General features: G+C 41.6%; 1 protein-coding gene across 7 annotated transcripts; it reads left to right on the top strand.

Annotated features, from left to right (window-relative positions):
- The first annotated feature begins 5,431 nt into the window (after positions 1–5,431).
- ercc6 (excision repair cross-complementation group 6) lies at positions 5,432–20,638 on the top strand. 7 transcript variants are annotated; one of them, XM_086259643.1, is made up of 22 exons: positions 5,432–5,461; positions 6,094–6,299; positions 6,389–6,617; positions 6,788–6,908; positions 7,026–7,140; positions 7,727–8,432; positions 9,739–9,870; positions 10,191–10,349; positions 11,239–11,374; positions 13,035–13,205; positions 13,298–13,474; positions 14,703–14,819; positions 15,261–15,356; positions 16,022–16,240; positions 16,661–16,771; positions 17,258–17,377; positions 17,635–17,729; positions 18,214–18,359; positions 18,457–19,032; positions 19,173–19,338; positions 19,470–19,548; positions 19,641–20,638. In XM_086259643.1, exons 2-22 carry the CDS (start codon positions 6,104–6,106, stop codon positions 20,085–20,087), a joined length of 4,314 nt encoding a protein of 1,437 aa, XP_086115769.1. In that variant the 5' UTR covers positions 5,432–5,461; positions 6,094–6,103; the 3' UTR covers positions 20,088–20,638. The 7 variants fall into 7 exon arrangements, 6 of the variants coding, with proteins under 6 accessions (XP_086115769.1, XP_086115766.1, XP_086115772.1 ...); XR_015124463.1 differs by having other exon boundaries at positions 5,445–5,513; positions 19,173–19,361; positions 19,641–19,691; XM_086259640.1 differs by having other exon boundaries at positions 5,445–5,513.
- Positions 20,639–21,574: the final 936 nt, after the last annotated feature.

The following is a 21,574-nucleotide window of genomic DNA, read 5'->3' as shown; positions in this document are numbered from 1 at the left end:
AGCCGCAGCAAAGAGAAGAGTCTTGTTATCAATGGAGAGTGATGCAGAGCTAAGCCAGCTCTCACACAGTGAAACACAAAGGCACACACACATAAACACGCAAGTACTCATACAATACGTTTTGCCCACATTGCGGTTCTGGTGGTTTCATGTGATGTGTCACCGAACCACACAGACCTCATCCTGATTCTCTCTGGTGTGGTTTGTTCCAGCTGTGTTTGAGGACTACTAAATGCACACTTCTGTGTGAACTCACACTAATGTGTTGACACAAGCTGACCTGGAAGAGGTAGGCATACAGTGTGTGTTCAAATGTGCTCAGCCTTAGCTGGAGCTTGCATGCAGGTGATTTCCTGTGCTCTCTAGGAATCACTTTAAAACCTTTTATTTGACGATTAGAACCGTTCTCCCCAGGCCTAACGTTTCTGAATTGTTCACCTCCGAAACAAATTTTTTCTCAAGATCTTTAAAAGAGCGCAGCAGTGTACATCTGTCATGTGGTTATGTGTAAATGCACACCTGCTGCTGAGTGGAATCACATCCAGATGAATTAGACATTTACAGCAGCATGGCAGTGGTCTGATGCACCCGGATGAGAGCCTAGCCCACCCCTGTAATTATTGTCAGACACACAAACAGACATGTATTAGCTGGGACAGGAGAGCACATGGGAGACATTAGCACTGCCAACACTGACACACATGTGTAAAGCATGCTGTGGCTGGAATATACATTAATATAGACATGACGATGCTTTACTCATGTTGATTTATTTACCACTTTGAGGCTTAAGAGAACATCATAGGCCGTATGTCTGCTCAGTTGGGCCATGAAGCAGGCACTCAACAAAGAAGCACGAAGCAGGGGTTCAACTTAATGCCGCACACATCAGCAGCTGAAATTAGAGGAATTTATTATGTGTGTGTGTGCTTTTTTAGTTATCTTTAGCCGTCTTTACACATTAACTTGGGTGCTGGTTTTGGAGAGTTTGTCTGCCTGGGTGGGATGTGCAGGAGGCAGACCATGTGATGACCACTCACTGGCTGAACATACCCCAGAAGACAACCTGCAGTGTTCTCACATCGATGCAAATCGTGACAACCAGACATCACACTAACTTTGCTCCAGGGAGCTGTAAGGCTAAAGACCATTTAATGTCTAATCCAACCTCGTCAGATGTTTGCGTTCTCATATGCCCGGTGTGGGGTGATGAATAGAAGCGTTCAGGGCTGCAGTGCATTTTTACTATTGGCTTCAGGACAAGTGAGCTCATTTGGTGCATACTTACGGTTTCCTGCACCATTCTTGCACCATTTAAGAGCTGTTTAAGAGTTTCTTTTAGGGTTACCGTTGGGTTTAATCCAAAGGTTAGTGCACTTAGTTAATGTTGTAATAACAGAGAAAACATGTAGGTGAAATGTCCTTTTTAAGTTCAGTTTTAATTCCACAGTGAGTTTGTTAGTTTCAGTTTTGCTTTTATTTTGCTTTATCAAAATTATAGGGGGATTTTTCAGGGACAAGAATTTCACAATACAAATAGAAGTGAAGGCTGTGGCGGTTGTTGACTCAAAGTCAAGTAGACTTCCCAGAATTTAAAAATAAATAAATAAATAAAAAAAATCTTTAAAAAATGGACCAAACAATGGATCACAATAGCTCATTGTGTTAATAAATTTCACAAAGACACACAACACACACACATTTTTTAGTTATAGGTATTTATAGGTATCTATGACAACTAATATTTTATATGTGAGGCAGGTATTTCTTTCTTTCTTTTAGGAACCAGAATCTGTTTATGAAGTCATATCATGAGGATGTGTCTTTCTCATAGTGACAAAAAATAAGCCATCATTACATAAATGATTGAACTGTAAGGTGTAGACATGATTTAAGGTTCAATTTTAGGTTAAGGTTAGTCAAATAGTAGTTACGGTTATAATGAATCTGCAGGAAATGAATGTAACTCAATGTAATGTCCTCTGAAGTCATGTATTTATATGCTTACATGTGTGCACTGTGACAAATGGAAGTGTGACATAGGGTAACTCTATCCCTGTGGCCTACATGTGTATGTTTATATACCCACAAATGTATTAGGTGTCAACTGAGACACGGAAATTGAACTGTATATATGTAAGAAAACATTTATTCTTGGACTACAACTCATTATTTTCACCGTCATTTACTCTGCCAATTATTTCCTTCCTCAATCAGTTAATGTTTTAGAGCATAAAATGTCAAAACAGGATGAACAGATACACATATGATCACATATTTAAGAAGGTGAAAGAGGCAAATGTTTTGAATTAAAACACTATCAAATGCAACTATCAAATAAAAGAATGTGTCAATGCATTTAGTTGTCATATATTTTGTAAATCAGATTTTCATAAATCATTCATTCATTCATTTGTTCTCCTTGTGTAAATGTGTGTATTGAGAAGAAACTAGGGTCTGTAACTATAACAGATCTCCAGTATATTCACTTGAAGAATGAAGTGGGAGGGAAACAAAATGTCCCAGAGCCATGGAATTACTCTGAGAAACCTATCTCCACCATCATGACCATTCAGAGAAGAATGAAATTATACATTAGGTTTTGTGGGGGGAAAGGACCACATGAAATTATCATATTTCAGTTTTGCTTTTTTATCTGTGTGTGTTTTTAAACACACTCACACACAGAGAGAGAGAGAGAGAGAGAGAGAGAGAGAGAGAGAGAGAGAAACTTTCTCGTTTTGATATCTTAGTGAGGGTGTCTAATTGACATAACACTATCCCTAGCTGCTTACGATAACCATCAAAAATGAATACCTAACTCTAACTCTTAGCCTAAACCTAACCATAACCTAATTGTAACCCTGACACTAAAAATTTTGAGTCTGAAAATTGCCTTCAAACTCATGAGGACAGGTACTTTTGTCCTCACAAGATGTCTAAACAGGTCCACACAGCAAAAGAAAGTCTTAAAAATTAAAATCTTTCGTACGAGGCTAAAGAAAGGATCCGGTTCATCAACACAGCTAATGGACCAGTTCTTATAGAGACTGTATTCAAGCGCTACTCTACTCAAGCACTTACAGCGCTTTGTACAATATGTGCCATTCATCCATTCATACTAGCACTTTTTTCCACATCGGACTGTTTTCTATCTGGTTTTCACACTCTGATGAACACATTGGAAAGAACTCTGGGTTCATTATCTTGGTATCCAAGGATACTTTGGCAAATAGACTGGAGCAACTAGGGTTCAAACCACCAATCTTCAGATTAGCGGGTTATTCCTCTTCTACCTCCTGAGCCACAGCCACCTCACAATATCAACATAGATTAAGATCAAGATAAATCTTTGCCATCAGTTGGAAGTACGTTTTGGACGTGCATCCTTCTGTTTATTGTGATCCAGTGTTTCAGAATACAACCTATAAATTAAATTAGGAGAAAAACATCTTCTGCACACCTATGAGAACTGTTGGATTCATGAGAAGAATACTGTATAAACAAAGATAATGACCACAAGGAGCTCCCTTGATTGTCTCCCTAGCTGCCTCACCAAATTCTTGTAAAGTGATTTCATTCTCAAGAAATTCGTCTGGTCCCAGAGAGATAATAAAAGTTACCGTTACTGAAAGCGAGGAGGACTGTGTTCCAGCGACAGCAGATGAAACACAACTTCATACTGGAGCATGTATCAACATTTACAGTATTTTGACACAAAATCCATAAAAAGCAAGGACCACCCCGATTTTCACACATATAAATTCGAACCTATAACACTGCCTGTAAATCTTGCCCCCTGTGTTATTCTACTGTCAGGATGCAAAGTAGCTCAGAGCAGCAGTGTTAACAGTACTCCGCGGCACCCTGGGAGATTTGCACCCAACCCTCATACGCCTTATAAATCTACAATCTACTCTGTGCATACAAAGAAGTGGGAGTTATCACAACTACATCCATTTAAGATAAACACTTTTGCTACCTGTGAGCTTGACATGGTCTATCAGTTAAACTTAACCAGTTGAACTTTCCCTACATTATAAAGCACATAAAAGCACAGCTGTGTACTAAATATTATCTCCTCCTTCTCTTGATAAAGGCTGGCAAGTACTGGTGAAATACGTGAGCGATGGAAGGGGAAGATAGAGGTTTGCATTCCTCTCTGCAGCTCATCGTGTGAATGCATCAGTTTATTTGCCACCTATGATGATTTTTAAGCAGCTCGATAGTTTATTTAACCCTTCTTGACTCCTGTATGCGGGCCCCTTATATACACTACCCTGAGAGAAAATAAAAAAACAAGGAAAACACTGTGGCTGTGAGCTACCTGATCACAGCTCTACACTCTGCAGGTCTTCTACTAACTAAACTACAAGGTTTTGCTGCAGCACACTTTTCTTTTAGTTCAAATCTTAATCTCTGGAGAGGTTCCCCTGAAGGTGACCCACATTTACTGGTTAAGCAAATAAAACAGGAAAATGTCTCCATTTTCCTACATTCACAAGCCAAGGGTGACAGCAATATTCATCCTTATATAGCTATGTTTGCTTACACAGATAACACTGTTTGGAAAGATTACTGACTACTGCTCATGCGCTAAAGTGCAAGACGGAGAGGAAATTTTAATTAAGCCCTTCATTTATTTTTGCATGAAAGTGGAAATAAACTTCCTCTCAGAGGTAAATACTTGGAGCTCCTCATCCATGAAGCGTAGGCTTTCCAAGACTCAGAAAAAAATCACAGACACTTGGCAAATTAGAGGAAAAACATAATATATAGTGTCTTAGTAACATGTGGGAGCCCCACGTGCCACCAGAAAAGTTTCTGTGTGACTCTACAAATCCCAAGAAATCTACTCTCCAAAGAAAATGCCCTAATTTGGTGTTTTAATTTTAGTGATAAAGAGTTCTGCCTAACATGTTTATCCAAAATCAACAATCATTGTTCGGTTAAGCCAAGGTCTGATGACTGTCGGGGTCATAGTGTATGATTCATGTTATTTTATGACGTTCTCATCACTCTGTGATCCTTTGTGCCTGTAAATGGGATCATTGTCATCCTCTGCCATTAGTGCAAAAAAGAATTTTATCACAAGATAAAGATCATAACTTCTGTGCTGATCTGCAGTGATCCTTCCCTCTAAGGAGACAAAACAAAAAATGCCTGCAAAGCAGGTAGCAGACCCACCAGATCTTCAATCTTCTCGGCATTTTCCTTTAATTTGTCACATTCTTGCATATTAATAATGACTGAAGTGTCTAAGTAGTTCCCTAAAAACGCAAAGAGTTGTTTTTGAAAATGTGGTTCACAGTTTCTCCAATGATAAGGCAAAAATAAGTGGTTTTGTGGCGCCATCTAGAGTGCAATGTTCTCTGCTGCTGCCAACCAGCAGAGGGCGCTGTTCAGCAAGTTAATCATTGAACGGATGCCTTCACTAACACCGGAAACCAGGAAGCGGCTGGTGAGCAATATGACATAAAGCGAGCCAGTGATGTTGTATAACTGCACGTTTTGTGAGTATCTCATTGTCACTGTCGCTTTGACGCTGGGCTTAATGGACCAGATTTTACTCAAACATCGAGAAACAGTGGGTGCTGTAGTAGGAACATATCTGAACATGTTTGGTCCTTTGAACGTCCTCTGTTTGTTGAAGCTGAACAGCTGATGATGTTCGGCTCACTGTTAGCTTAGCAGGTTAGCCTAGCCACGTAAACAATAGGTTGTGAGAGACTTTAACGTTTCTTTCAGTTTTATGCCTATCCTATAACTCAGCGTCTAACCGCTAATGTGGTACCTTCTTTAATTTAAATTGGTATTATTTACATTCATTTCTTCCCATTACGAGCCTCCACATTCACATAATTAGTTTAAGACCCTTCCGTTAATCGTTATTAACCATAGATATAAGCTTGGTTTAGATTCCGATCATTACATAATACCGTTCAGAGTTAACGCAGCCTTTTTGGACGCAATAAAAAGGCGACAAGCAATAACTGTTTAGTTTTATTTCTCTATTTAAAGCAGTTCTTTAACAGCTTAGACGAGACAATGGCTTAAATGACTTGTTTGACATCTGTTTGACACTTCTGGCAGCTGCTTCACTATGCCTGTAGACGGTACAGAGGACCAGGTGCCCTCCTCTCTTTCTAGCCCGGCTAGTGCTGCCCTCACCCCGGGAGGAACGGAGGAGGATGGAGCTACAGGCGGCTCAGCAGTCTGTACTTTCCCTGAAAACAGTCAGGCCCCGGAGGCTGCTGCAGCCTATCCTGCCAACACTGGACCTGGGGAGGGCAACAGCGGTGAGCTGTGCAGCATGTTGAGAGAGGAGATGGAGAATGTCATTATATCCTTATAAAATCATTTCATGTGTTATCTTTGGTGCATTTAGCTGGGAAAAGGTCTGGAGCATTGCTGCAGATTGACCGACAGCGCATCCAAGCAGCTTCTGCCAGTTCGGGAGCTGATGAGCTCCAAGGTCTTGGTGTGGCTGTGTATGACCAGCACATACTTGAACAAGGTGTTTTGCAGCAAGTGGACGAGGCGATCCAGGAGGCCAGTCAGGCTGCTGTTAAAGCTGAAGCCGAGAAGGAGTATCAGTCTGTGTTGGATGATGTCAGGTACAGGAATTTAAAAAAACAAAACAAAAACACAAATGGTTTGTGTGTGTTGTGTTGAAGTAATCATCTTACTTTGTTGAGATGCTATAAACTAAAAAAATTTTTTATTAACAAGTAGCAAAACGTCAAGGGACTAATAAGTCTTCTGCTTTTAATCATGTGTGTTGCAGGTCTGTTACAGCATCTTTAAAACATATCAACAAGATTATTGAGCAGCTTTCTCCTTACGCAGCCTCCAGTAAAGACATCAGTAGGAAGATTGAGTCTGTCAAAAGACAGAAAGAAAATAAGGTAAAATACTACATGTGTAACGTTTTAAAATAAAGTAATCTGGTTTATATGATGATGGTGTAATAACATAATAATAATAATGGTGTGATTGTGGTGATGAAAAAACTTGTCATACAGGAGAAACAGCTGAAGAAAGTCAGAGCCAAACAGAAGCGACTTCAAGCCATTCTGGGAGGAGAGGACACTCAAAGGGTGGAATTTGAGTTTTTGGCAGAAGATGATGGAGAGGAAGGTAATGTGTTTTTGTGTACTGACTGGAAACATTAACCACTGATCAGTGGGTGGAAGCAATTTTTGTGGCAGCCAAGATGCCTAACTTGTAGCATTCACTGATTATGGTCCATATTAGGTTGATGAAGGAAATTTACTGTGCATTAATTAGAATAGCAGGGTGTCCATTTGCTTTCTGCCTTCAGCAGATTTCACTTCTGACACAGGCTTAAATAGGTGTGACAACTCTCCTCTTGTATTGTTTGTTGCTACACAAGTCTGTTTTCACACATAACAATACACATAATATGTATTTCACACCTAAAATTCAAGCTAGCAAGAAATATTTTCATGTACTGTGAAAAAGAACCCATAACTACACTTGTCCTCAGTTGTAATAAAGGTTATGCTCTCAGTATATTCCATGACTGCTCCGTGAGTTATTCGGTGCATATTTAACCTGCAGTCACATACTTCCTGCACACTAGCCGAAGTATTTCCTACATAAATAGACCCTTCTGAATCCTTAAGAGTTTTCCTGTAGGCATTCGTGTTGATTCTGGCAGTGAAGAAAATCTCTGAATCTGTATTTGTGTGTGTTGTACCAGAAGCGGGACCATCCACGTTGGGCAGTATGCTTATGCCATCTCAGGAGACCGAATGGGAAGAGCTTATCCGAAAAGGTCACATGACTCCTTTTGGAACCCGAATCCAACAGAAGGAGGTAAAGAAGGAGCCACGAAAACTGATGCTTGCGGAGAACTCTGCTTTTGACCAGTACCTGGCAGACCAGGCCAAGTTGGCTACTGAGAGGAAGAGAGTCCCTCTCCTTAAGAAGAAGAAAAGCTCTGGGGTTGGAACCGGTGGAGATTCAAGAGAGAAAAGAACTGTTTCATCTTCCAAGGATAAAAAACTGCGTAAGCGTATGCGAAAGCTCCAGGTAACTGCTTTAAAGGCCCATCCTAAGGCCCGGCCCAAGGCTGAGCCACAGCTCCAAAAGCAACGGAGAAAACGTCACACTGAAGGAGAGGAGACAGACAGTGAGGGGTCAGAGTACCTCCCCAGTGACGAAGGAATAGATCCTGACCAAGAGGAGAGAGAAGCCATGGAGGAGGGCTTTGGAGATGATGATGAAGAGTATGAGTTGAAACCATACAAGAGAAAAACCGAAGGGAAAGGGAGGAAAAAAGTAAAGAAAAGTGACAGTGAGGAAGAATACCACCCTGAAAGTACAGATGAAGAGGATGATGACAAGGGAAAACCGAAAAAATACAAAGATGATGGAGATCTGGAGTATTATAGGCAGCGAATAAGGTACGATCATGCACTACTAACATTGCTCTAAACTCATGTTTAGATCTGTGGTTGGGTGCAAAGGTGTGCAGAGTTTTTACAAAACGAAAGCAGCAACTTATGCCTGCATATGCCTTGCTCAAAAACCCACCAGATTGTTCCTTTTACTTTGCATCACATTTGTAATGGCAGTGCTGTGTGCTATTGTTATTCCTTTTACTTAAGGAGGAAGCAGTTGTCTCTTTTTCTGCTGGCTCCATAGTGCAGAAAGAGAGTTAATCCCAGATGAGATTGGCAGCTGTTTCTTGACTAAGCAAATTCACTCCCTGCTCTTCTTCTCTCTCTGCTCTCACACTGGCCTAATTATCCTCCTGCACATGGTTTTATACACTCACTCACTCTAATGCTCAAATTAATGGAAGAGCAGCCCTAATGAGATTTCATATTTATAGCTGCCAAATAAATTGTGTTGGCATGTGTCCTTTTTCTACACTATAGTGACTGAATGTCAATTCCACAGCATAGACACGGCATGGACGGTGAGACTAGCTTATACGTGGAATGATATTATTAGAGCGGGCGGTATTTGTAGTTGGGTGGGAGGTGGAGTGGGGGCAGAAAAGTGTAATTAACTGAACCAATGCTTAGTCTTGACTTAATTAGAGAGTGTGGTCTCCCAGGCCTAGCTTAAGGACCAGTTTCGTGGCAGGGTGACAGGACCAGGCCCAAATGAAGATGGATTCTTATCCTCTGTACCTCAAACCTTTATGGGGAACTCGCACTACTAATTGTCTGTATCAATCTTCATTTGCTGTGCGACGACTGTGCCTCTAACTGCCCTCTCTCCTGCACTATTAAAACTGTTTTCCTTTAACATTTCCCTTTTTGCTGTAGATGTTTCACCGCTCAAGGGAAATACCTTCAACTCAAAACATTCGCTATCCTTACACCTGTGTAGACAAATGCTCAAATAACGCATGGAGTGCGAGAGGTGCAAATAGAACACCTTTCTATCCAGTCTCCACTTATCCTGTTTAGGTTTGCACTATATTCACTTGAAATGTCTGATTTAGTTTGGATCTCTTAGTTGTTTTCATTTTGCATCTGTAGCAATATACATCACTGAAAGTTTAAACAGGTTGAATTCTTCACTGTTGTTCAGGTAGTGTATTCATCTTTTTAAAAGAGGAAGCAGGTGTTTGTTCTCAGCACCCAGGCTCACTGAGCTTACCCCTTGCGGTTGTGAGCTTCTAACTAAAATAAAGAAATTCATTTTATCACATCGGTGTGCAAACACTTCATCAGTGTATATTAATTTTCTCAACAGGAGATGGAAGCGTCAGCGTCTTCGAGAAAGGGAGGAGAAGAGAGAAAGGGGTGAGGAGCTAACCGATGACAGCGATGCAGAATTTGACGAAGGCTTCAAAGTTCCTGGTTTCCTCTGGAAAAAGCTTTACAAGTAAGTTCAGTCCGAAACATTGATTATGGGAATGAGTTATGTTAAATATCCATGCATGTAGATAGAGCCACTTTTATCAAGTGATAACAAGGACTAATAAAACATTTTTCGCATAAAGATTATATGTGTACTTTGTTCTGCATCACAGTCACTGCTCTGAAAAAATAATGATTATTTCATCAGCAAGCCTTGCAAATTTATTTGTTCACTGATCTATGAGATTACTGGCAACCCTTTATGTGTGTTTATGTGGATTGTCCATGGTTGCTGTTACAGCCATGTGTTTCAAGTGTTTGCATTCATGTCAATGACCTTTTCAGGTACCAGCAGACGGGTGTGCGGTGGATGTGGGAACTCCACTGTCAGCAGGCAGGGGGCATCTTGGGGGATGAGATGGGATTGGGTAAAACCATCCAGGTCATCAGCTTTCTGGCTGGACTGAGCTACAGCAAACTGAGAACCAGAGGGTCCAACTACAGGTGTGCGCACACACACATGCGTACACACAAACTGTGTCCAGAGACTGTGTGTCTGTATGGTATGAATATTTGATTAGGGGGATTTCTACTTGAGAGTGTTCATCTGAATTATTAAACATGTTTCAATTATCAGACTCTTCACTTTTTTTATTTATTTATTTTTACTGCGGACATCAGAGAAAACACTGACACTCTGTGTGTGTGTGTGGGGGGGGGGGTTGAAAGTGAGAATGCGTTAGAGTGAGTGTCTGCGTGAACCCTTAAAATGAATTTCAGGCTCATGAGGTGGGGGTAGAGCAGGTGGGTGACAACAAATCAACCGCCAAAAACATGATGGAGCGCTGCTGATAATCTGGTTTTACTTCCTCGAACAACACTCGTACATTTATTGGGTGGAGCTTCCCTAATGGTCAATACTCTGTCTACTATAGACGCCCACAAATTGATTGCTTGCAAACTCAATTATGGTCCAATATCAATAGCTTCCACTAGGCAGAGGTTCATACCAGCCCATTAGTGTATCTTTTGTGCGTGCCTGTGTGTGTGTTTGGCAAAGTTCTTGTAGATTTTCACAGTGGAGCTGAGGATATCTCCACACACTTTCTTTGATTTATTGTAAGTACAAGGCTTTGTAGTTGCATCATTCCGCTGTGCGCTGTTCCTCATCCTTGAATGCATCATATATTGTCATTGCAATCTAAGCATATATACATTATTTTACTTAATAGGGAAAAGACCTTTTATTTTACACTGTAAAAATGATGGCTGTGATTTGCTACTGAAGCCTGCTCAGGTTATCCAAAGTTTAATGAACACAGTTCCATTGTTTACCCATCTTAATCTCTGGTTTTCGATTAAACACGTGTCTGTGGTGTTTGTTTCGCTGTAGGTATGCTGGTCTGGGTCCAACAGTCATTGTGTGCCCAGCTACAGTCATGCACCAGTGGGTGAAGGAGTTTCATACCTGGTGGCCTCTTTTCCGAGTGGCAGTCCTACATGAAACTGGGTCCTTCACTAGCAACAAGGTAGCTGTTCATGAGTTTTATACAATCTTTTTTTTCCCTCTGGGGGGCACTAGAGTTCTGTTTACAGTATTAGCTCCTGACCTTACCTCCCACTCTTTCCCTCTTTTTAAAGCCACATTGATAATGATGCCCTACTTGGTACATTCTTTGAAGTATATGATACTAGACATGGTTAATAACTGCACTGGTTTATATTAAGGTTTACATATTAAGGTTTGCAGTGGAGATGGCGTCGTCCGTTGAGCGGTTATGGCATACCGCCATAACCGCTCAACGGACGACGCCATCTCCACTGCACTCCATCTTGCCCTGACACACTTGGACAAGAAGGACTCACACGTCCGAATGCTGTACATAGATTTCAGCTCAGCATTTAACACGATCATCCCCCAACAACTGATCGGAAAGCTGAGCCTGTTAGGCCTGAACACCTCCCTCTGCAACTGGATCCTGGACTTTCTGACCGGAAGGCCTCAGTCAGTACGGATCGGGAACTGCACCTCCAGCACCACCACACTGAGCACTGGGGCCCCACAAGGCTGTGTGCTCAGTCCTCTGCTGTTCACACTGCTGACTCATGACTGTGTAGCAACACACAGTTCAAATCACATCATTAAATTCGCTGATGACACGACCGTGGTGGGTCTCATTAGCAAGAACGACGAGTCAGCGTACAGAGAGGAAGTGCAGAGACTAACGGACTGGTGTAAGGACAACAACCTGTCTCTGAATGTTGACAAGACAAAAGAGATGGTTGTTGACTTTAGGAGGACACGAGGCGACCACTCACCGCTGAGCATCAACGGCTCCTCTGTGGAGATCGTTGACAGCACCAAATTCCTGGGTGTACACCTGGAGAAGGACCTCGGCTGGTCCCTCAACACCAGCTCCCTGCACAAGAAAGCCCAACAGCGTCTCTTCTTTCTGAGAAGACTGAGAAAGGCCCGGCTTCCACCACCGATCCTGACCACCTTCTATAGAGGAACTATTGAGAGCATCCTGAGCGGCTGCATCACTGTCTGGTTTGGGAGCTGTGGCATATCAGACCGCAAGACCCTACAGCGGATAGTGGGAACAGCAGAGAAGATCATCGGGGTCTCTCTACCCTCTATTGAGGACATCTACACCACACGCTGCATTCGCAAAGCCACCAGCATTGTGGCTGATCGGACACACCCCTCTCACACACTCTTTACACTCCTGCCATCTGGAAAAAGGTACCGAAGCATTCGGGCACGCACATCCAGACTGTGCAACAGCTTTTTTCCACAAGCCATCCGTCTCCTCAGCAAAAAGGGACTGACTGATAAACACGCACACACACACATACACTAACATTATCACTCAGCTTAACTCAAATACCTCAAAACATTGAGACTGGACTGACTAACCAACACAAAGCGCAAACACACTGACCTACACCACCAAACCATCGCACACACCAACCTGTAAATGCTCTTTTGCACAATATTATTACTAGATATATTATTATTATTATTATTTTTTTGCACTAACTTGTCTTGTAGCACCTTGGTTCCTGGAGGAACGTTGTTTCGCCTCACTGTGTATTTTTAAACTGTATATGGTTGAAGTGACAATAAAGTTGAACTTGAACTTGAACTTGAACTTGTGTCTTTGCTTTTTTTCCCCCATGTTGCAGGAAAAGCTCATTCCAGAAATAGCAGCATGTCATGGTATCCTTATCACTTCATATTCAGCTGTGAGGAACATGCAGGAAACCCTACAGCTCTACGACTGGCACTACATTATATTGGACGAGGGTCATAAGATCAGGAATCCAAATGCTGGAGTTACTGTTGCTTGCAAACAGGTATTATATACTCATGGACACATGCATCAACATAAGCAAAGTTCATGCGGTTGTAATTAATTAATAATTTTTTTAAATTTTCTCTTCTCTAGTTTCGCACTCCTCACAGATTCATCCTGTCAGGCTCACCAATGCAGAACAATTTGAAGGAGCTGTGGTCTCTGTTTGATTTTGTGTTCCCCGGCAAACTGGGGACATTGCCTGTTTTTATGGAGCAGTTCTCCGTGCCAATTACTATGGGTGGATATAGTAATGCATCTCCTGTACAGGTACACACACAAAATTGTGAAATAATAATTTATTTCAGTTCTGGTTGTGTGTCCTTTCCCTCTTTTGAAGTGGAATAATGTTATTGTAATGGTAATATCATTCCAGACAGGAGCCAGTTAATCCAACAACTCTACTATTTCTGTAACTGTATCATAAGGGTGGAGCATAAATGGGCTATGCTAATTTGAAAATACCTTCTATTCATGTATGCACAGTTTTGGAAAGCTTGATGGAAGCCATTAGGTGCAGTGCACGATAATGTAGGCCCATGCAAGAAAACTTGTGTGCATCCCCAGTGTGTGAGAGAGGGAGAGGCTAAAGTAGAAAGGCGGGGAGCTAAATTGTAGCCCTTTGTCATTAGTGTCCAATCGTTAATAACTCACTGACTGAATAGATTTAATTATTTAAGATGGCTATTGATGCTTCTTCCGCTGTCGATAATAAAAACCTTTACTAATTATTAATGTTATTAAATGGTCAGAGAGGGCAAAGCTCTGCTGCCTTATCTTCTTCTCGATATTCTCAGAGCAGCAAAACAGGCCCTGAGATGATACATAAAGTTCATGTATGTTCAACTAGATGTATGTTTTAAAAAAAACATGTGTTTGAGGTGGGGCTTTATGAGCATGTGCATATAGGCTCTATTACTGAGGCATGCATTTGCAGCCCCATGTGAATCCACTCAACAGCTTGCGCCGAGATCACTGGATCATCTGCTGCCTTCCTCGTTTTTGTTTTTTCTTTCCTCTCCACTTTACCCCATTGAGCTCAAGATACCACCATGTTATTGTCCCCTCCAGCTTTGCCAAGGGTGTCTTTGATCCCCCCCCCCGTGGATCCCCAGTGAGTTAATGTTTAAAAGACTAACTGGCTTTTAGCACTGACCCTACATACAGTTTAGCAGGCCATTTGCAGTGGGGCTTCAATCTCTCAATCTCCCCCTCTGTTTCCACTGGAACTGGCCAGCAGCACTGATGAAAGAAGGCTGTGTCCCTCGAGACCAGCAGCACTCAGATCAATGTTGAATGGCTTGTACCGCTTAGAGGGACAGCAACATGAGGTGATGAGAGATAGCAGATGAGTGGCCAAACAACAGCCATGCCTTAGGAAACATGAGCGCTGACAGGAGTGTGTATGTGTTTGCTTTGCATGCTGACCTGAAGGTTCCTTTTGTTTTAAAGCAGTTTGTTTATCCTTAAAGGTATGATTTTTATTTATTTTTTTAAGGTCCAGACAGCATTTAAATGCGCATGTGTGCTGAGGGACACCATAAATCCTTACCTGCTCAGAAGAATGAAGGCAGACGTCAAGGCTAACCTCTCCTTACCTGACAAAAATGAACAGGTATTCATCATACTCTAAGACACTTGACCCTGCTCTAAGTATTGAACAGCGTCTAACGCCTGCATCTCTTAACAGGGGAGATGTTTATCTGATTGGATGTGACTATTATGTGCCACATCTAAGGAGTATTTGATGAATGTGCATGGCCCCTGTCAGGTGAAACCAGCTAATAAAGTCCCAGTAAAGTAAAAGAAGCAGGTATTCATTAAGGCGGCTGGTCTCTGGTCTGTCCTTGCGGCTGACGCTGGTGGACTTCTCAGTCCACTTCTGCTCATTAAGTCAGTCCCTCAGGACACCGGTGGCTTCAAAAAAAGCCGTTGCTTCCTTCTAATTTCTCTTCTCAAACACTTCACTTCATCAAGGGGCTTTAAAGTGGATGTTCACTGCTCATTATAAACTCTTACACTGCCCTCTATTGTGTGTGTTTGTGTCTGTGTGTAGGTTCTGTTTTGCAGATTGACAGCAGAGCAGCGTCAAGTGTATCAGAGCTTCTTAGATTCCAAAGAGGTCTACCAAATACTAAATGGGGACATGCAGGTGAGCCTTCATAGTTTGTGTTCTGCTTTTGTGTTTGGTTGACACACACTTTACGAGGATAAGAAAGTAGAAGACTTCCTGGAACAAGACATGCATTATTTAACCACCTAACAGAGGCATTTCCGTTTACCTCCCTCTCACAGAGACATTGTGTGGATTTTTATCAACTCTCGTACAATTAAAGATCCCCACCTTTAAGTGGAATCTGTGGAATTGAAATTATTTTTGCCATGTAAATTATGTTAAACCCCTAATAGCTTGACTTTGGTATTGTTTAAGAGGTTCAATTCGAGAAGGTTGTACAGTTGTGTTTCTCACAGTAGTGAAACCCTTGAGAGAGAAACTACCATTTATCACCACTGACCAAATGGACGTGGTTGGAGAGCTAGAGGTGACCACAGATTATGCATATACGCACACGTGCGTGCTCTTACAGACGTATTCAGTGGTCACTCTCAGTCCATTAACCACCATTACTAATGCAGTGACCACTGGGCCTTCATCAGGAAAACTGGCTAAATTGTCTTTAAATAAATTATGTAACTCATTCCTGTAGATTTTTTTAAGGTGCAACACAGTAAAAATCTGTAAATTTATCAAAGTTGACATCAGTTCTGCTGACAGCGTTCATGAAGGAATCTCCTTTTTCTTTTTGTCTCATGTAGGTGTTCTCAGGTTTGATAGCTCTGCGTAAGATCTGTAACCACCCGGACCTTTTCTCAGGCGGACCCCGGATACTGAGAGGAATCCCTGAGGACCAGCTAACTGAAGAGGAACACTTTGGCTTTTGGAAGCGCTCGGGCAAGCTGATTGTTGTGGAGTCGCTGCTACGTCTCTGGTTCAGACAGGACCACAGAGTCCTGCTCTTCACTCAGTCCAGACAGGTGAGGAACACTTTCCTGAAATAATCACCAGTATTAAAGACGCATTAACAGTGGTTTGTATAAATACAAAAGATTTTTGTAAAGCCAAGATAATTCTTTCCTCCTTTACATCTTAAATTGTGGTGTCATGTGTTGCCAGCTACCTATAAGCCTGTTAAATTTAGTGTGTCTGTGAACGTGCGAGACAGAAGGAAAAAGTGAGGAAGTGAGAGAGTGTGTATATGTGATGGAGGCCCCAGCTGTTGCAGTCAATACCAATGAGATTATACCTCAGAGGGAACCTGAGACCCTCCCTGTCGGTATCTCTGTCCATGTAATATTAATCTGCTCTAATCCTTTTAGAGATAATCCAAACCTCAGCCCTTCTTTCCCCGTCTTTATCTCCTCTTTCTGCTGTCTTTATCCTCCCACTCCTTCCAGATGCTGGACATCTTGGAGGTGTTTGTAAGGGAGAATAACTACTCGTACCTGAAAATGGACGGCACGACTACAATATCTTCCCGACAGCCTCTCATCGCTCGCTACAATGAGGTAAGGATTAGTCATCTCTAATGGCTGTATGTGTTTCCAATGAAAATCCTGCCCTGAGGGACCAAATGCTTCAGTGGAATCCTTCTCACCCCGAGGTGGGGACGCTAATTGATGAAAATCTGTTGTTCAAAGTGGATGTGCTCAATTTTCTGTGTGTGGAAGATGTTGAAATATCACTTAGCATTAAAGCACTCTTTAAAACTAAAACTTTTTAAAAATGTGTTGTATCTAATACTAAATCTGATCAACATACACTGCATTTAGATAAAGCTGTTTTATCGTCTTTAAATAGGGTTTAATTTGAGAATAATTTGAGAGCAGGAGATTGTTATCTTACTTGCATTAAATTTTAACAATTTACTAATGAAATTTTTTTTTTTACAGGATTATAGCCGAAAGTGATTATCAAAGAGAGTATGAAATTGCAGATTGGGTTCATTAATCACCAGTATTTTCTCTGCTTCTCTCTTTTCTTTTCTTTTTCAGGACAAATCCATTTTTATCTTCTTGTTGACCACTAAAGTCGGAGGTCTGGGAGTCAATCTGACTGGAGCCAATAGAGTCATCATTTATGACCCAGACTGGAACCCCAGTACTGACACGCAGGTTAGACAGCCACACGTAAAATAATTAAAAACATTGACTCAGTGAATTATTTCTCATGTGAGTCTTAATGTTCCTTAGAGTTGTGATTTGTCACATTAAATTGCCTACTTTTTTTTTTCTTGTTGGATGCCAGCTTTTCATGCGTTTCCAATTTCTTGTTGCCTGGTTCACCTGCTGCTCTGTAACATCGCTTTTCCTCCTTTCTCACTGAATGCTCGGTTTAATCATTTGCTCTGAATGTGTTACGCTGCTCGCAGGCTCGCGAACGGGCTTGGAGGATCGGTCAAAAGCAGCAAGTAACAATCTATAGACTGCTGACTGCTGGGACCATTGAAGAGAAAATCTACCACAGGTCAGACAGCAGTTTACTTTTCTAAGCACTTTATAAGGATAATATTCAATTGCAAAAACAAAATCCTCTGTTGGCCATTGTGTTTTCTCTCACCGAACCTTTTTGTTTCAGTTTTCTTTCTGTTGATTTCACACATTCATGAGTATTGGCAATGACGTGACTAATTGCTTACATCACTGCTATATTAGTACTTGCACTGTCCCGGTTCTAGGTAATTGAAAAGCATTCCTGCATTATTAAATGGCCAATTGAGGACTTCTAAACTGTTGCTCTGTTTGTTTTTTTGTCTGTAAAGTGCTTTCAGAAAGCAAGTTGGAAAAACTGCAGGCATTGTGTTTTGATACCTACAGTGGTGAGGTTAACTAATGTGCTCATCCATCAGCCAAACTACTCTGTGGTGACAGGGGATCAGGACTGCATGCTGAGCTGAAATGGCAGCTTGCATTCAAGTATGTAATTCTGTATTTTATCTGCTGTAATTCAGGCAAATCTTCAAACAGTTCCTAACCAATCGAGTACTGAAGGATCCCAAACAGCGACGGTTCTTCAAGTCAAATGACATCTATGAGCTGTTTACTCTAGCTGATCCAGATGGAGGTCAGGGAACAGAGACAAGTGCTATTTTTGCAGGTCTGTTGAAACATTTCATTGTCCAGTTATTGGGTTGTTAAAATAAGCTTGAGGGATTTAATTTTATTTACTTTGGTTTATTTCTCCCTAAAAACAGGCACAGGTTCTGACATCAAAGTGCCCAAAAAACCCGAAAAGCCAAAGCCATCACACAAAGTAAATCACAGCAGCCATGCACATAAACACTCCTCAGCAACCTTCATTAATACAGGTACAGACAGCACGCACACTCCTACATTAAGGGCCGGAAGTACGTCTCCATGCAGTAAAAACTCTCAGGGTAAACAAAATGTCCCGATAGACAGTCCAAGCACCAACCAGGATGCTGTAGATATAGCGCCTGCGGGACAAAATAAAAACAGCGACTGTGATGCAGCCAAACTAGACACAAATACCTCAAACTCAGCCAGTTTTCACCAGCACAGAGACAAAAACTCTGCCCGGACCAGCCCACAGAAACACAGGGAGAAGAGGAAACACTGTGACTCGGACGACTTGAACAAACGCAAACATAAGAAACACAAGCGCTCCCGGGATGCTCGATTCGAAGGCCACCGCATCTCTCATTTGGTAAAGAAAAGAACATTTAAGAAATCCGAGAGCGAAGACAATGCAGCAGAGGACCAGAAGAAATCAGACGATTATGTCTTGGCAAAGCTGTTCAAGAAATCTGGTAGAAGTTTTTTTTGGTTGGTTTGTTTGTTTTGTACCGTCTGCAGTATCAGAAATTTTTATATACAAGATTTGCGAAACGGCAAGCTTCTTTTTCTTATTTTCAAATGTGCTGTTCTTTTCTTCCATGGTGTTTCTCAGGTATTCACAGTGTGATGCAGCATGACACCATCATAGAGTCTTCCAATCCTGACTATGTTCTTGTGGAAGCAGAAGCCAATAAGGTGGCTCAAGATGCCCTTAAAGCTCTTAAAATTTCCCGGCAGCAGTGCAGACTGCGCTTCAAAACTCCTCCTGCCCCTGCAAAGTATGTAGTCTCACACTGACACGGTGGGGTTTTTTCTTTTTCTGTTTTTTTAGAACTTCACTAATTTAATTTAAAACAAACTTATCATTTTCTCAAATGTATTTAAGGCATTCTCTTGTTTGCCTTCTCAGGAAACGCTTTGGACAAAAGAAGAATTCTCTCTTAGCTACACCTTCTGTTCAGTCTGTTCCCACTTCAACCAAATGCAAGGTAATGGCCAGGTTCTCATTAAAAGATGTTACTCTGTGTTTTTTCATTTCTGATGCCATTTTTGGGTGTATTCATTGATTTCTTTTGTTTAGGATGCTGCTATTATAAAGAAGTCTGTGTCAAAGAAACCAGGTTCGGGAGCTCATTTTAGCGGGGAGGGTGCAGAAAGTGACTTGAATTCCACCCCGCTGTCATCCTCCTCTCTGCTGGCCCGGATGAAGGCCCGTAATCACCTCAGCATGCCCTCCAGGGGAGAAGAACCAGAAGAGGAGGAGGAGGATGCCTCGGGAGCTGCAGGGAGTCTTCCTGCTGCTCCGCCCACTGAGCACGATGAGCTGTTGGTGGATCTGCGCAACTTTGTAGCCTTCCAGGCGAGTGTGGACGGACAAGCCACCACCCAGGAAGTGCTCGAGTATTTCAAACCGAGACTGACCCAGGAACAGGCTCCTGTCTTCAGAGAACTACTCAGGAGTATCTGTGACTTTCATAGGACCTCTGGTCAGGAGGGCATCTGGAGACTCAAAGAGAGCTTTCGCTGAGGGAAGAACATTTAAACACCCCTTCAAGCTCAAGCTTACAGTTGTTGTCTTGCAACCTTCTTGTTGCTTGCGTTCAGGAAAGACATTTTGCCGTACAGTCTTGGGTTACCTAATGAAATCATAATTAGTTAAGCAAGTCTTGAAGGTAGTTTCTGTGATTGAGTTTGGCAGTTGTTCTGTTCTTTTTTTCATTGTTGCTTGTACCTGGTAATACTTGAATTCATTTATTTTGATTTGACTAAAACGGTGTAATATATTCAGATATGCGTTTACTCTCAAACTTTGTTCTTCAAAAACCTCAGCGATGTCAGATTATACCAACTTTCTGTTAAGTTTAAGAATAGGGTGCCATTTTATACCTCACTAAAGGTTTTTGTAGATTTTATAATAAACTTTCTTGTACACTGTAGGGGTTTTTGGTCACTTCAAAACAAATTAATATTGCCTCTCCGTTGTTTGCAGGCATTTTAAAAACTGTGTTTTATATTAAAAAAATAAATGCAATTCCATATCTTGCATGTACTGTATGCAATAAATCTGATGGCTGCTTTTCTGGCTTTGTTATTTCAAAAATACACAGATGTAAAGGAAGATTTATGATTATGAATATATGCCAAACTATTTGCAGGTTACAAAAGACATGTGGGACAGTTTTGAATCAAGAACACAGGTAAATGTGAGGACATTAAAATAACAAGATAACTCAAAATTGGACGGAAAAGCTGACATACCTTTTATTTAACTGTGGTGCTGACCAGGGTCCTGAAATAGTCGACGGCTTATGCAAAATCTGCAAAACCTGAACTAGTTAAAGTTTATTTGTAAATGTGTCTCGACCTACGGAGATGAGGAGTAATTGCATTTAGTCTTTTAAGCAATCATCAGAGGATGGAGAGGAAAGGCGCTGACAGGAAGCACACACACACACTTAAGGCCTGCACTCTTGTCAAGAGTTGTCTAGACCAAATATTGGGATAAAGTTATCAACCGTTATTTGATTTCAATTTTCTCCACGCACCTCACCGAGGTCATAATAACAACTTTATTTTCAGTGGTGCATAAATTAATTACGCGCATTTAATAACTAAAATATCATTATATTCCCCCTTTAATAACATAAACGCTGCACGCCAGGGAAACCCTTAATAGCGCGGGGCCCTGTAACTGGCCATTATCCGCCTGTAATGATATTACAGAACCAATTACGCGCCATTAGAAGGGATTTTCTGCACTTTATGTGGTTTAGTCCAATCCCGCACTCCTCTTCTAAATTTCAGCTGCTTCTCGAAGCCTCATTTTGCCTCCACCTCAGAGACGCATGGCGTCTGCGCTCTGCCGTCCCAGATGCGCTTTAAAACTAATTGAAAGGGTCCCGCAGCAGATCATTTATCTGAGGAAGCGAAATAAATCGCTGGACCCCTTGCTGTGAACAAAATCAAAAATTTGGCCTTGTGAGTGTTCTACATGCGCAAACCCTTGTAAAGTGG

This window comes from Aulonocara sp. 'chitande type north' Nkhata Bay, linkage group LG13 (genome assembly GCF_057382095.1).
Source record: "Aulonocara sp. 'chitande type north' Nkhata Bay isolate Kocher_YH1m ecotype deep benthic linkage group LG13, A_spYH_male_GT1.1, whole genome shotgun sequence".
Classification (NCBI taxonomy): domain Eukaryota; kingdom Metazoa; phylum Chordata; class Actinopteri; order Cichliformes; family Cichlidae; genus Aulonocara; species Aulonocara sp. 'chitande type north' Nkhata Bay.
This window is presented reverse-complemented; position numbering and strand designations above follow the sequence as displayed.

Coding starts and splice junctions, on each gene's coding strand:
- ercc6 (XM_086259643.1), top strand. CDS start 6,104: ATGCCTGTAGACGGTACAGAGGACCAGGTGCCCTCCTCTCTTTCTAGC. Junction 7,141..7,726: donor AGAAGATGATGGAGAGGAAG/GTAATGTGTTTT, acceptor GTGTTGTACCAG/AAGCGGGACCATCCACGTTG. Junction 16,772..17,257: donor TCATCGCTCGCTACAATGAG/GTAAGGATTAGT, acceptor TTTCTTTTTCAG/GACAAATCCATTTTTATCTT.